The sequence below is a fragment of the Apteryx mantelli genome, chromosome 1 (assembly GCF_036417845.1).
Source record: "Apteryx mantelli isolate bAptMan1 chromosome 1, bAptMan1.hap1, whole genome shotgun sequence".
NCBI classification, from domain to species: domain Eukaryota; kingdom Metazoa; phylum Chordata; class Aves; order Apterygiformes; family Apterygidae; genus Apteryx; species Apteryx mantelli.
In genome coordinates this window covers 33,580,831-33,597,674 of record NC_089978.1, presented here as the reverse complement: position 1 = coordinate 33,597,674, position 16,844 = coordinate 33,580,831, and the positions used below count along the sequence as shown (strand labels likewise).

The 16,844-nt window shown below is 35.4% G+C and overlaps 1 protein-coding gene across 2 annotated transcripts in view; it reads left to right on the top strand.

The window, feature by feature from the left end:
- LRCH1 (leucine rich repeats and calponin homology domain containing 1) overlaps positions 1-16,844 on the top strand; it is a 143,136-nt gene that overhangs the window by 105,007 nt on the left and 21,285 nt on the right. For both annotated transcript variants that reach the window (XM_067292212.1, XM_067292204.1), the window contains 3 exons: positions 9,776-9,885; positions 14,256-14,393; positions 16,621-16,698. In XM_067292212.1, the coding sequence (XP_067148313.1) occupies positions 9,776-9,885; positions 14,256-14,393; positions 16,621-16,698 (326 nt within the window). The remainder of the gene's footprint in view (positions 1-9,775; positions 9,886-14,255; positions 14,394-16,620; positions 16,699-16,844) is intronic.

Here is a 16,844-nt window from a genome sequence, read left to right as displayed (position 1 = left end):
TTTTTTCAAAAATTATGCATTTTGTATTAATCATCTTTGAACCGCATCTTCATCATTACCATACAATCTTAATGCCACATATGAAATGCTGCGGCTGCCCCCCTCCCCCCTCTTTTTTTTCCCTGGTCCTTATACTATCATGGTTGGACTGGCTATCACTCCCCTTCAGCAGACCCATCCCTCACTCTTCCTCCTGTCTCCTTCAACACACTTACACAGGCACAAACATGCGACAGCTATAGCTACAGTATCCCATCTGAAGGAGACAGTGACAATGGTAGGTGTTCTGTAAATATTTACTTAATTTTATGTTTTGAGAAAAATGAATATACTGCAAATGCCCCACGTGGCTGAGGATGAAAGACAGTACTCTTCAGGGAATGTTTAATAAAACCAAATGGCTCAGAGGATATGTGTTAATTTACTGTAGAATATGTAGAATTGAAAGTAAATGCACAAAGAGTGTCACTGTCTTCAGCTCTGGCAAAACAGCTTTTCCCATGATATCCAATCCTCAAGCTACTTCCAGTGCAGGTTTATTTATTTGTTTTACTTTTAAGGCTTGTAAAAGTCGTGCTTAAACACCAATTAACTTTGCTTTTAGCTTGTTAATGCATTTTTCATTTATGACTTTTTTGATCAATACCGATTTTGTTAATTAAAATGTCATGTTCCCATCTGCAGTTATTGGTGCAGATGCATAATTAATTTAATTACAAAAGGAATCTGTGAAGTCAATGCTTCATGAGTTAGAAACAAAGCTGAAAGAATCAGATAAGCGAAAAGAGTGGTGTCCATCCAACAGAAACTGTTAGTAATCTGTCAAACTTCTCTGTGCATAGTGAACCCAGGTACATTAGTGGACATGACTAATGCTTCTTTTGTTTTGCTTTTTTTTGTTTTTCTCCAAGACGTTATTGTAGTAGGTTGAGTCTTGACACAAGATGCAAAAGCAAGAGAAAATTGGCCATGTTTGGGCTGTTGAGGTTTTATGCTGCATTAATAGTTAAATGTCAGATGGAAGAAACAGAAACTAGACAATTAAACCGTTTATAAATATTTCATGTGTAGACGTACTTTTTTATTTTTAAAGTAGAACTGCTGTTCTTCCAGTTTTGCCAAAATAGAATGGTGTTTAGGTGTTGGAAGGCAATGAAACTGTCAAAAGCTGGGATGAATCTAAAACATCCGATTGAAACCAAGAACACAAATCTTGAATGATAAATGCCTGCATTTAGTTGAGAATGCCTACGTTCTTGGTTTGGTTCATTGCTTGGCAATACTTGCTATTGCCACTGTATTCTGGGTTATAAAACCAGAAAAGACGGCATATATAAGAAACCTGCTCTGTAAAGGAAGTGAGTACACAATGTTAGAAGTCTGTGATAAAAATAAGTTGGAAAATTGAATCTTATTGTCATGATGGTGCTAAGCGAACTTGATGTTTCGTGGATGAACAGGCTGTCGGGGGAGAGGGAGAGGTAAAAATGCTTCTAACAGTGCAGCATTTTGTTTGTAGAATGTCAAGATTTAAAAAAAAAAATTCAATATGTAGTTTGGTCTTCCTCCAAAACTAGTTTGTTCCAGGCGAAAATCAATCAGTATATCCCCGTTTTCTTCTTTTTTTCTTCATTTTGGCAAAGACACATGCAGCACTATCCTGTTGACAGTTGAGGAAATTGAGACTCGCATAGCTGATTTTACTGAACTTAATATTGTATTTTTCTGATAGTGAAAGCTATTGAGAATTTTACTAAGTCAGCTCAGCAAAGCATAATTATCATAAGAAAACAATGTTTCTGCAAATTTTTTCCTATCTGGAAAGAAGAATGAGAAACATAGCACTCCCTGTATCATAAATGTTATGAATAATAACATATTCATAAAAATGAGATGTTCTTAATTTTTATATGTGCAAAATACCACTGCCAATTTTGAGAAGCCATTTACAGTTCCCTGGTAGCCCTTCAGATTTCTCATCAACCCTGTCAGGTTGTGCTTGCTGCCAGAGAATACTACTTATGCTTTAACCTGACATTGTATATTGTGGGACCACATTCAGGAACTTACCCTGTGTTCCTTGAGTCCCATGCAGTGCAGATATCCGTAAAGACTGTAGCCAAAATACAGTGCAGCTGATGAATGTTTAATGGTTTAAAGAATTTCGGCAGCCTGGAACAGAACACTTCTGAGAGTTCCTTTGGCCATTACAGGCTTGCATCAGTTGTATTTGAATTTATCAGTTCAATGTACTGAATGCTCAAAATGATAGCAACTTGATTTTTTTTAATTTTAGTGCAGTTTAATACTGTAGTATCTGACTTTCTTGGAAATGGATCATACCTACCAATGCCATCACTGACGTTGATTTAAAAACAAACAAAATAACTTCAGCATTGTAGAATTTTGAGACATTTGAAGTATAGGGGTGGTCATTCAGAATTTAACCTAATTTGAGATGTAGACCCAGAAGGTAGTATTCATCTTCCTTTTTATAAAAAAAATTCTTTGCATCGAAAAAAGTAAAGCATGATCCTTGCAGGTGTTTAGAATGCTAAAAGCAGGATGTCTGTGATTTTCTTGTTGAGTATACTGGAACTTTAGAAGCAGACTACAAAAGAAATCTGTTCTTTCCAGTTGTCTTTAAAGCAAATACTCCCACTTGTCTGGCTTCTGAGACTGTTGAATAAGATTCCTTTTGAAGGATGAGACAACTTTAGATGGTATTCTTCAATCATAGTTTGTTGAACAGTTATCTTGAAGATCCCTGAACAGATTTTCTTTACACTCTATGTCTACAGTTTAAATGGAAACAAGCATAAAAATTGGATTGTGTGAGGTTTTTATACCTATTGTTAAGTGCTGTTTCTTCTATGCTTTGCTTTTGCTTTCTTCACTTAAGTATTGCAAACCTGATCTTGAAGATCAGGTCTGGCAAGGCTTTCTGATTCTGATCCTTTCTGATGCAGCAAATTCTGTTCCTTTGTCCATACATCATATGCTGAGATCTCGGGATTTGGAGCATTCTGCTTGTTTGTAGAAATGATGCTCTTCAACATATGAAATGGGTAGGGGCTGACAACATTGCCAGATACATCACTTAAAGCATCTGAGTGCTCACCTTTGCTGGAATGGAATGACAAGCTGTGTATTGCTGAAGGCAAACAAGCTTTCTAATTAAAAAAAATTTTTTTTTTTAGTGAATGATTGTTAGCAACAAGCAAAAGTCTTTTTTTTTTTTTAATTTGAATATAGCTTTGTAATATAGGTTAGTAAGGCATATTAACTCTTTTAAGCTGTTTCCCTTCTTCATGAAATGCTGGTCAATTCACAAATAACTTTTATGAGTTAATTTTCTTTTTGTAGTATATAAATCCTAGATTCTTATTTTTCTCCAGACTGTTTTGTTTTTAGAAATAATCAACAGTATTTACAGTCTGCTAACCTAATCCCTTAAACTACTCAGATCCTTTGCTCTTTCATTGTACCCATTACCTTCAAGTCTGGTGGCATCTACAGAATTATGGTTGGAAATAAAATCCAAATGGTAAGCTGCTAAACCTTGTCTATACAATCTTAATTAAAGCTTTAAAATATATTTTCCAGTCACCACACTTCCTAGAGGTCACAGATTTCTTCTGTGCTAGTCTTTGAAGTACTGGAAAGAAAAATGTATAATGCTTTTAGAGTAATATGTAGGTAGGTAGAAGACAGCCCACAGCTTATTCTATATTTTAGCAGGGGGTCTTTTTCCCCCTGCTTGTAATTCTAGTAATTATAGTAGTAATCTTAGAACCTCATGGGCTCACTAAAGTAAATGAGAAACACATGTACAAGGGATAGAAATTGTATCTTGAACTACAGCGTTCCCCCAATTACAAAAATTTGTTTTCAGTGTATATAGGAAGCCATTACAAAAGTCTTATAATTTCAGTACCATATTTGCAACATTCAAAATATGTTTTCATTATAGAGTCTGTCTTTTCTTATCCCACTAATGCACTTTTTTTAATGATCAAAATTTGAAAATACTGTAAATGGTATAATTTTTAAAATTCTCTAACAGATAATAGGGAATTGCATTAGCAAAACTTTTGTTACAGGCAAGCTGAGGACAAACAGTAGAGTGAAAATTATGCTGGAAAGCTATTTTGCTCAATCAAGTTTAAATTTAACAAGATTACACCTTCCACTCATGTATTAAAATTCAAGTGTTATTTTTTTGGTGGGGTTTAGTGTTTAAAAAAAAAAAAAGTGTTAAAGTTATTCCTCATTAAGTTGTATATGTGTTAACAAATTCTATCATGGCAGCCTGGCTTTGAATAGTGAGGTTTTTCTACAAAGGGCTTGATTTTTGTTTTTTGTTTTTTTGTTTTTTTTTTGTTTCCTGCCTTGCAAGTTGCATAGTCAATTACATCTGCAGAGTATGGTGGGAAAAAAAATATTCTGGTGTAATTTGATGGGCTTTCACACTCATTTTCTCATTTTCTACTTTTTTCTTTTTTCTTCTGGCAGAAGAGACTGTAAGTCTCCTGGTCTTAAATATAAAAATTCTGCATGTTGCCATAAACTGTTCTATAAATTCCAGTGGAACTACACCAGTTTCTACCAGTTGACAATACAGCCCTAAGCTTAGTTATATTTTTTTTTAATGAGTTCAGTAAACAACAAGATTTGTATTACTCCAGATTTGCCACTGTTGTTTACTTTTGTAAATAAAGTGAGAGCTGTAGAGACGGGTTTGTGCATATCCATTTGCAATAGGTAGATCTTTCATGTCATTTAGATCTTAAGCTAACTGCAAATATTATTTTTTACTACCTTAAGCTTTTACAAAAAGAAACAGCTTTTACAATCCTTTTTAAAAAAATCGTTGCCTTTTTTTCTTTAGAGTTTGCTGTCTAAGGCGCAGTATCTGTACTAGTAAGTAAAATGGACCAGAGACCATTCTCTGGCACTGAGGTTAGTTGGCACAGCATAACTCAAGCACCTAAATACTCTTACTTTCTAAAACAGGATGGCTGCCTTTAAACTGCCTTTTGGGAATGTCCTTGACCTGTGCTAGTCCCCGAACTGTGCTCAAACATTGTTTAGAAGAGAGGTGGTTTGCACAGACCAAAACTGTGCCTGGGAGCGATGGCTTAGCAGTACAGATGTTCACGGGCTGCTGCTCTGCTCCATGCACTAGCCCTGTGTAGCTTGCAGGTGTCGCCTTTCCTACAGAAATGCCATCCATCACTGTCATATCCTAATACTTCATAATCCTAATGTAACTCTCCAGCAACAACACTGTGTAATAGTGGAGACTAAACCCAGAGTTTCTGAGAGATTATAAGGCTTACAAGACAGGTCTCCCAAGACTAATATCCATACCACTGAGACGCTTTCTGTTTAACAAATTACTGTATATACTAAATTTAATGTTACTTAAATAAATTTGGACTGAATACATCAATCAAAGTGAAATCTTACTATAAACTTTCTTCTTGACTTCATTGCTGCTTGTCATTAGTCCAATATTTTTTGTCAAATATTTGTAGATGCAGGTTAAATCATTTAGTTGTCTACCTAATGGATAATGTGAAACTAAGTATTTGGGATATACTAAATTCCTTGAATTGTGCTGTAAATAGTGTATGTAGGTGCATTGTAACTAAGTAAATTTGTGTAATTAAAATTTTTACAAGGAAGTTTGTCTTTTACTGCAATATGCAGAGTATATACCATGAGTTACTAATTATTACCTATTTAACTTGTTGAGACATGCATAAAATAATTTTAAAAATTATTGGAACAGGCATTATCTAATAACCTAGGTTGACCAGGCATGAGTTCAGAAAGCAGAAACTCTGTACTATTATCTGAAAAAAGGAAAATTAGGCCTTCAGGCAGGTGTTCATGTGAGATACGGGCTCCCCTTGCTGGAAAATGTGTAATACAGAGAAACCAGCAATAGTCAGCACTGCCAAAACTTCCTGTTTCAGAACATTTTTCTGTAAATATAGTATGCAGCTGAAACTTTTATAACTAATGCTTTTGATTATTTGTAAATCAGTTTTACTTATTTCATTTAGAAACTTTCATGGCAATTTCCTATTTCCTTGAGATTAACCTTCCTGTTTCCTCTTGGAGGAACATGTCTTATTCATGAATAGAATTGAATAAATAATGTTGATACTTACTTACTTTTTCTTAACAGATTTTTGCAGTCTGAAATCTGAAGGAACTATGGTCAGGACATTCGTAGGCAGTGACTTAGCAAAAGTCTAAGCAAGGATAACTATGGCCAGACTGAACGAAGGCCATGACAAATACTCTGTGCTACTTGCCAAATTGAATGTAAATCTGAAATAATGGTATTTATAGAGAATTATGTGAAAAATTGTTGCTGCTAATGTTGCTGCAGTGGACTTAGTAACACCATTTAAATATGATATTACTCCTTGAGTACATTTTTATCCAAATATTTTATTTGTGAGGGAAAGCATAGCCATATTATTGTAGTTGTACAATGAACTATTTCTAAAATGAAAATCTTTACTTAGAAATTGGAACCCATGTTTTTAATAAATGTGGTAAGAGATGTTTGTTTTACCACTTATAAAGTTAGAAGCAATCTTCAATAACCTGTTACAGAATTATTAATGCAAGGGTATACATTTAAACTCAGAACAACTCTGGAGTTTAATAGAAGTACTGTGGTAAAAGTCTTTACATTTCGCAAAGTTGGGAGTTGATTTTGTTTGCATTGTAGCTCTCTTATGTTCTTTGGTAAGTATCATTTTAGATATTTCTAAAATGATTACTTTACACCATTTTTAAGTTCTTTCATCAAAAAAAATAGTGTATTGGTAAAGTGTAAAATAATCTAGATCAAGATAGTGCTTTTGAAATGGCATAATTAAAATAAGGTTTATGGACTGTTACAGTTTATAACAGTAGTTACAGCAGCTAGAGTGACGAGTTTTGTGTGTTTGGGTATGTGCATATATGGAAGTCATAGTCACACATATATCTCTGCAAAATATTATGAAGTACATGTGTGTTGATACACTGTGCTTTGGAAACAGAAGTTTGTACCACACTTGCAGTCCCTTCTACAGAGGCAAAGATTAAGTAGCAGTGCAGCTGTGGACCTATTGCATCTGAAGGCATGGCTTTGCTACTCGTGTTATTTGTAGGTCAGCATGAAGAGTGTTTTTGTTCGTCATGTGTGTGTCTATGAATAAATGCTTCTCAGTGATGCCTCTGGTGAAGCTATGTAGTGTGTCTGGAGAGGACGACTGAGCTGTAGTTGTCATTTGTAGTTCTGTCCTGTACGTTCTCTCCAGGAAACTCTCCCACTATGTCAGTGGTGGGGTTGATGATATTAAGGACTAAAGGATAAAGCTTACCTACATAAAACTGTAATATTTGGGTGTTCCATTTAAAAACCATTTTGTTTACCAAACAGACTTAAATTATTGAAATTATTAATTTAATGGCAGCGTAGCAAGTTTCAGTTCCTTATGGAAAGTTATAGCTCTGTGTGTGTGGATCAAGTAGCAGAAGGAAGTAAGTTTGGTAACTCTGGCCATAATTTATTCTGTCCTGTTGCCTCAGTACCTAAGGATATGTCAGCAACATGTTGCCTTATGCTCCTCTGTAGTAAATAAGGGAAAGAGCGCTTAGTGCCTGTGTGATGAACTGCCCTCAGGTGGTATCTGTCTTTCCCTTCGGCTGGAGAAGTAGCTTAGATTAATAACTTTGTTACTTAACCAGCCTGCCTATGATTAAGTAAAATGCCTTATGACTAGACTTATCTAGGTTTTCAGAGAATTTCTCCCACAGAACCCCTGCTTTTTTCTCCCTCCGAGTCCTTGATGCCAGAGTTTATGGTTTTATATGTTGGCCCTTGACTGATTTTTTGGGCTTCATTAACAAGTTTACTTTCTGTCAGAACACAGATGAAATTTCCTTCTGCCAAGACTTCAGGTTTTTATTTTTTTGCATATTTTGAGGACTGACTTTTTAAAAATTCAGCTTGTTACCCAAACCACAACCTAAATAAAAACTTATGGCATGTCAATAATTTTTAATGGTGCTACATTTACACCTCAGTGTACCTTTCTTACAGTTAGAGTAACTCATCATTTTTTACTCTCATAGTAGGTCCAATTGGCAATTTCTGCACTTCCAATTTTCTGGTTTGCCTATTAGAAAATAAGACTGCTCTCTTCTGTCTCATTTCTTATCAACCCAAAGATTATCCTATCTTTCTTTCTGAAATCTCAGTAAGTTGCAGTCATCCCAGACACTACTTTCTTCCCTTCCACTTCCCCTGTTGACTGTGAAACAAAGAGGAGGAATAGCAGAGTAACCCAGTGGAGGTCTGTGGCATCCTTAGCTTCTGGCAATCAGGCTCATTTGCTGCAATCCTAGCAGCCATAACTAGAGCAAAGGGCCTAATTATTCTGAGGTGGGAAAATAATGCACACAAATATATAATACAAAGCAACTTAAAGCAAAGTCTGCAGTAGTTTGAAAATGCATATGGATATTAATGGATTTAGTTGTCTGTGAATTAACTTCCTTCAAAAGGTAAAGAAGCCTGCTGCTGAATTTGAGGCAACAGTCTGGATTGACTCCTGTCCACAGCAAATTTAGGCAACCCACAAAAAAAAGCCCCAGTCTGTAACAAATTTGTCTAACTAGACTAATGTAAGTCAGTTGGTGTATTTAGTGGGCTGCTCCTTTCTAGCAGTAGGTGAGCAGGAGAGAAATCTGAATCTTTAACAGGCTTAAATTAACAGAGTTGGAACTGAGCAGTTAACTGTATAAAATCAGAGGTTTCTAGGCTTTGCACTTTCCATAGTATTAATTGGTACTTAGGGTGTCGTGTTGCATTCAAAGGGAGAGAGGCAGGAGAGTAGTAGTACAGGATGCTTCTCTCTTTTAAGCCGTATCATTTTTCATAATAATCAAGCTGGCCTAGTATTTATCCATGAGTGACAAACAGGTGACCACTGCATTTTGTGAAACTATAATTGAACATACATCCTCCTGTTCTTCAGAACCATTCAAAGCAGTCATTGATTACAAAACAAAAAAGTGTAGAGGTACCTATATAGAAAGACTTCACGCACTTACTCGAAGGACCTGTGTGTGCATTTGTGGATGAAGTGGTATAAATCACAGAACTAGGATTGGTGGAAGGGAGTGCTATGAAGAGTTTGTGCAATGCTGCATTTGCAATACAACTTTTTAAAGTAGGCAAACTTACCAAATGGCTTTAATGTTAAATTCCTAGTAATCAAACCCTTGAACTTTTTTTTCCTGAGTATTGCCAGTCTCTAATAAGCAGCTATTGTCCTGTCTAGGAAGACACCTATCGCAGCTAGTTAGACAGCTCAGCATCTTGCTGGAGAGGGCTCTGCTTAAAAAGAGTAAGAGGTATTTCCTCACATGTTGGATACAGTTTTCTACAGATCAGAATCTCTAAGAGACAATGCCAGTGCTTAATCATCTGACAAAACTTGCTTGTCTAGATCAGGATTTGGTTGAACTATCACGTATTCACTCTATTGATAACATATGATGCAGTTCTGAGAAATATCTAGAAAATACACATTTATGACTGCAGCCCAAGATCAGATTTATCTGTCATCCTGAGGACAGAGAAATTTTCTAACAGTTTTTGCTGGAGACAGTGCCTGAGGATTTTGCTTAATTTGGACATCAGTAAATCAAGGCATTTGTTCTTAAACTAAAATATGTTTTTTTTTTAAAATCATAGTGTTCTTAAGACCACAGAGAAATTTGGAATCAATAGACCCACAATTTACAATTCGAAGGAAAATGGAGCAGATGAGAGAAGAGAGAGAGCTTGTGGAACAGCTACGTGAGGTATGTGGATGTTGGTAGAATGTGGATTTGTCATTATGGTGCATATTCTTTTTATTTTTCATTGGGAAAGTTGTGTAAGTAGGAGAATATCAAAGAGGAAAAATGAAGCAATATACTTCTGCAAATCACATTACTGAGACCATTCCTGAAGTGCTTTATCCTAGTCAGATGTCTATACTTCAGCAAGGGTGTTGTAAAAATGGCGAAGGACAGTGGGAAAAAGTTACCTGAATGACATACAGTTAAACAGCAAGTCTTCTGCTGGGAGAATTGGTGTTGACATTTATTTTAATTTCATCAGAAAGGATGAATTGGTGGCTTAAGAGGTAGAGAGGTCTAGAAACTGTTTTCTACATCTGGAGAAGTTTTGAATCTAGCGAGTAAAAAGTGTAAGTAAACTTATTAGTTGGAAGCAGAAGTTGGACAAACTCAGATAAAATCAGGCACTTCTGTATAAGTAGACGATAGTTGAAATGCAATGAATAGTTCATCACTTGAAGATCTGAACATACGAGAAATACTGGCTCATGTATGTAGAAGCTAGGGCCTGATGCAAAAATTGCTGTGTGTGGTTCCATAGGGGCTGTGTTACACAGCTAGTACTTAGGTGGCTGTGTTTGTTTGACACCTGTTTGTGTCAAAACGAAGATGGTAACCTTTACAGCAAGGAACATTGTGAGCCTGAACCTGTTGAGATCTCCCATTCTGTGGTGAAGAGGGGTTGAGGTAGCTGCGCTGCTAAATGCAGTACAAATCCTGAAAGCATGGTAGGTGACTTTGATATCACAACTGAATTACAAGATTATTTGTTCTTAGATCATTAGCTCGATAGAATGACTAATTCCAAAATTATTTGTCTTTTAAATAATATGTCTTGTATTATTTATTTTTAAGGCAAGAAGGTTCACTTTTCTCCTTACCAAATAATATTTAAAAGGGGTTCTGTTTACTGTAGAACTAAGATGACTTTTAGATCTTCATTCTTTTACCTTGAGCCCATGCCTGTTTAATACCTGGATTAACCTTACTTTGTTTTGTTGATTTTTTGCACAGAACAGATCTTGCCAAAGTTTCAGAGAAGTTGAGTGAATATGGTATATTACCAATTACAAGCTCAGATGATGCCAAAAAGAAACAATGTAGGAATTAGATGGGATGGACTTACTGGTGATGGAAAAGAAGATGGAAAGAGCAATAACAAACTGTTGTAAAATGTGCAGTCACATGATTCTTATGGTTGTAATCTAGTCAGCAGCATCAATGCAACTTTTTATATTTCTTTTAAGAGTTATCACAAGTACATAGCAAGTCCCCAATTGTTCCTAAAAATAGTATCCTAGGGATTTTCCCCTTGTGTGTTGGTATAGCTAATCCTCTCAGTGAAAAGCAGAACAAGATTTTTCACCATGTCAAGCATGATCATGCAGACATAATCTAGATCTCTCTTCACTTTATTAATATTAGGTGTTACTGGATTAATGTTTTTGACCTTGAACTACATGCACTATCCTCCCTTCCCCCCCCCCCCCCATTCTGAAATATTGTGTCCTGAAACGAAAGTTCTGTCATTTCTTGTGAGAAGTTTGACCATAGTCAAGGCATCATGACAGAAGCTAAAAGATCAGGCTTATTTGGAAGAATATAAGGAGACTTTCTGAATGAATAAAGTTTACTCTGGTATATTGGGTCTTTTAGTAAAAGAAGCAAACTCCAAACCATGAAATTGTGCTGTACAAGATAGCCCAGAAATGGGGTATATGTCAGTAAGTCATAAAGTTAATCATTATTATTGAATAGTTATATCTGTTAGTATATTCTGCTTTTGAATTGTTTTACGTTATATTAGAGTTTAGTTGAGACTTCACAGGTACTCCTACTTCACAGGCTCATTCCCCTCTTTTCATTAGAAGGGTTTGTTTTTACAGAAATTGTTCTGCATACAATTTTTTGCTTCAAATACATATCTTTGTATTTCCTCCACTTGAACAGTTTGGTTTTGTGTGCATCTGCAGTTGCTTTAGATTTTTGTCATCTTAACAGTGATTCACTATGTACTCTTGGGCAATAGAGTCCCACAAAAAACATCGGTTGATTCTGTCGCTCTAAAGATAAATATTCAGCAGTTTTGACATGTTAAGTAGAACCAATTGTCTGCTACTGTATGGATGACTATGAAAGTAATTCTTCAGTGGTGACAAAACTGAAATGGGATGGGTGTGCTTATTGGAGTTGTCAGTTTTAATTGATTCTTGTCTCAAATTGAGTACCATTCAACAGAAACAGAGCTGTAGATGCAAGCTGCGCTCATCAAAAAATTACAGCCTGATATACATTGAATGGTCTCCCAACATGAAAATTAGTGGTTTAAAAGAAGGGGGGATTTTTTTAAATTAATTTATATAAATCTTTTTATAACAGATTATGAATATGGTTTTGAGAATTTTTTCAAATGTGTAACTTTCTATACATATCCCGTATACAAAAAATGTTCCTTAATTTATGAAGTAATCCATGAAAACAATATATATATGTATATTTTTATATATATATATTTTTAAGTAGTATTGATGGGCAAAGGTAACTTAATGGTGTCACAGATAACACCAATTTCGGGTAAGCAGTTGATATGCTGGAGGGTAGAGCTTGACAAGCTGGAGAAATAGATGGACAGAAATCTCATGAAGTTCAACAGCAAATACAAAGACCTACACCTGTGACAGGATAATGTATGCAGGCATACAGGTTGGGCCCTGACTAGCTAGCCAGCATGTCTGCAGGAAAGATACTGATACTGCATGTCTGATACCAAGTTCAACATGAGTCAGCAGTGTGCCCTTGCAGTGTCAAAGGCCAACTGCTTACAGGGCTGCATTTGTAAGAGTGTAGCTGCCAGATAAAGGGAAGTGAATGTTCTCCTCTGTTTGGCACTTATGACACCATACCCATGAGTACTTGAGTACTATGTCCAGTTTTGGTCTTCCTAGTAAAAAAAAAAAATAAAATAAAAGGAAAAATATTGAGACACTGGAGTGAGTTCAGTGGAGGGCTTCTTGATGGACTGCAACACAAGCTGTATGAGGAAGTGGCTGAGACCTGGGTTTGTTCAGCTTGGAGAAGAGAGTGCTGAGGGGATCTAATAGCTGTCTTTAACTGCCTAAGTCTCAGAGAAGATAAGGCCAGGTTTTTCAAAGGTGCGTGGTGGAAAAAATGATCAGTGGGCACAAGTTGCAGAGAAGGAAATTTCAATTAGATAAAAGGAAAAAACTCTGCAATGAGGGTGGTGAAACACTAGACAAGGTCACCCAAGAGTGTTGTGGAATTTCCTTCCTTGGAGATATCCAGAATTTAACTGAACAAGGCTCTGATCTAACTTCAAAATTGTCCTCGCCTTGGGGGTGGGGGTGTAAGACCAGAGATCTTCACCAGAGGGCTTCAGAGATCCCTTCCAACCTATGCTGTCCTGTGATTCTAAAGAGAATAATCTATTTTTTTTTTAATCTGCCTAAAATACCCAGAGTAATTTCAGGTAATGTAGTAATAAAGAATAATGACACTGAAGAGCCTCTACTAGGAATAAGGAAAACCTGCTTTAAGATATTAGAAGTAATTATCTCTGAGAGTTAATCGAAGAGTTATCTCTAAGCACTGTGTTGGAGTGTTTTCAAGATTGGATTCCAATTTAGGAAACATCATATGTAACAATCACTGTAGTTTTTTGTCTGCTGGAAAATTCTTAAATATCTTCAAAGTCCTTTATTTTGTAATATCAAACTCTTTGCAGTGAGATTTTATTTTAATTAACAGAGAATATATGAATACTTGTTAAATCTGAATGTTCTGCCTTGTCTTCCCTGTCTTTCTGATTGCTCTTATGTTTCCTAAGTAGTTTTTAGACTGCTCGGGAACAATTACTGTTTACTCTGTGTTTGTACAGTGATTGGCACAATGGAGTTCTGATTCAAAGTGCTGATGAAGATAAAGGAAATTTTGAGATGGATAAGTAGAAGACTTTAAAAATGGTGAAAGGAAGGAGCCACATGTAGTGCAGTAGTGCAATCACATGCCTACTCACATGTATATGTGTTTTTTTTATATGTATATATAAAAATACATGCATATTATGACAGCAACATTTCCAGTGATGAGTTCTTTTAAATAAGTTAATTCAGTGACCAACATAGGATAGGTAGAGGGTTTTAAAAAAAAATTTTTTTAAAGAATTGTTTATATGAGAAAACAAGTGCCTTTCCTGCTAAACCAAAACTGGATACACGCCTAACAGCCTGGAAGAAGATGGGTATATATTTGCTGTTTTTTATTTTCCTTCACTTGTTTCTGTATAAAAGTGTATACATATTCTTCATTTGCAGAACATTGAAACGAGACTAAAGATTTGTTTGCCTGAAGACTTGGGGTCCGCTCTGATGGATGGCGTAGTTCTTTGCCATTTAGTAAATCACGTTCGTCCTCGGTCTGTAGGAAGTATTCATGTACCATCACCAGCAGTAGTAAGTTGAATGTTCGGGGGGACTGGTTTTAAAAAATTAGCTTTATTGCCAGGTGATATCTGATTATGTAAAACAAGCTGCTGTTCAGTGAATGTTCTTAATTGTTAAGGGTGACTCTTAATTAGTACAAATTCAAATGTTCATAACAAAAGTAGAAAATAATAAATCTGTAACTGAAGAAATTTGGGCTGCCTCTCTCCCATTGCAGCAGATCAGATTTTTTTCATAAAGGCCTTTCTGTTTGGTACAGTATGAAATTCTGTGATAACAAGATTTTGTTCTAGGAGATCCTGTTTAAAAAAAAAAAAAAAAAAAAGTCCCTTGATTGTTGATGAAAAATATAAGTGGGATTGCAAAGCCATACACTGTTAAAGTTAACCTTATTAGGATATCCTTCTTCTTGTGTTAAACATAGAAATGATTCCTTTTTATTGCAGACAGAAGGGAAATATATGCCATAGTGATGTAATATTGGCTCACCTAAGGACCTGAAGGGTTTCCTGAAACTTAATTTTCTTATTATTTTCTCTATGTTTATAGATTTCTTTCCCTAATCAGGACTTTGTCCCGGATTTCTAATGTCAATTTGGTTCTAAGAGGTTTGGTGGTGGTGGTGGGGGGGGGTGTTTGTTTTTGTTTTTGGTTTTTTTGAATGTACATATTGGTAAATATTTGTCAGCTACAACCTGATGTTCAGTTCTGAGACCAGCATGTGGATTTCAGAGGTAATATGCGAGAGCTTCCAAGAAGACAGAGGTTAAGAAAAAGACATTTTCTGAGATAGTTTAGAGAAGTTTCTTTTGTTGTTGCTTGGTTTTAAACAACTTCTGTTCTGTCTTTGATAAAAAAAAAATATGACATTGCTGAAATATGCAGACTTGAATTTCTGGGACAAAAACTTAGGTTTTGTTGCTGGATTTAAAGCAAAAAAAAAGTCTTGTGGCATTGTCTTCTATAAGAAACACGAAACGCTTTTAAATCCATTTCCATTTTGTTCCACCTTTGTATTGCTGACATTCTCCTGCTTGGAACAGTCTTCAAGTGACCTTAGCCTGGAAAATTAGTTCTTTGAAGTCCATGTACTGTTGTGAATTCTTGGTTTAAATAGATATTCAGGAATTACTGTTATTCCATATCGCACTGAACAAGTAAAATAGTGAGTTGGTTTTTAATCATCTGGTACATCTGCAAAATTTGGTAGATAGTCCTGCGTGACACAAATTACAGAAGTCTTTGAAACTTTTGAGTAATAGAAACTTTCTTCTACAGAGATATTAGAATTGTTTGTAGTTATTATATATTTTTGAATATATTATATATCCTAGCATTTTTATACACTTTTTTTTTTAATAGCCGTATTACACTTAAATCTGTTTTCCTTGATGTATGTTGAAATCCTTTGTGGTTTCCCTGCTGTTCAGAAAAGAAATATATGATAACAAGGATCTCTTGTATACATGTAATGTTGTACCTTAAAGTACACTAACTGTAAAATTCCTGCATAAAGAAGATATTCCAACTATATCAGTCTTTTATCACAAATCCTTGTAAGGGGCAAGTTTTAGAACCTCACAAGCAAGTGCACAAGTAAAGATCTAAACGTGCCGATGGTTTTAATAGCTACGTAAAAGTGCCTGGCATCCAAAACTTAAATATTCAGGTCTGCATAAATATTGCTCTGCATAACAGTAAGACACAAGCAAATTTTATGCAGTCACTGTGAAATAATATGAATTTCTTTACAAATAAATAATAAACATTATTTTTTTTTTCTTTTGAAGTGTATCAAAGTGTGATGGAAAAACAATGGGATACTTTTAGTATGTCATGGATTACTCTCAAACGCAGAATAGAATCTCAAAGTAGGTATGAGGAAAAACTACCTGGAGCCAAATACCGCGTGAGCCATCTCAAGCTAGATCATTTCTGTTTAATGACTGTAGTCCTTTTCCAAAGGTTCCTATCTGAGAACGTGCTTCAAAGGTTTCACTGGCTTCCTCCTTGTTATTTCCCTCCTTAGGAGTCAAGTGCCAGCGCAGTATATATGTGCAGGAACATTTTGGCTGGAATGGATTCTACCACTGTATATTTTCATGAGAAATATCACTAAAATGGTGCATTAGAAGTACAAGGATTACATACTAGATGATTTTTTTATGCTGTCTGCTGAATGTTACTGACTTGGTTTTTTTTTTTTTTTTTTTTTTTTTTTTTTGAATCTTTACAGCCTAAACTTAGCATGGCCAAATGCAGGAGAAATGTGGAAAACTTTCTGGATGCATGTAGAAAACTGGGGATACCAGAGGTAATTAAATTAAGACTGTCATTTGTAAATGATCAAAAATGCAAGACACATAGGTTATTTTAAAGCTGAAAGATTTTGTGAACTAGCATTTTTAACAGTAAAGATATGTAATATAAAAAAATGAATCTAAATAATGTCGAGCACTT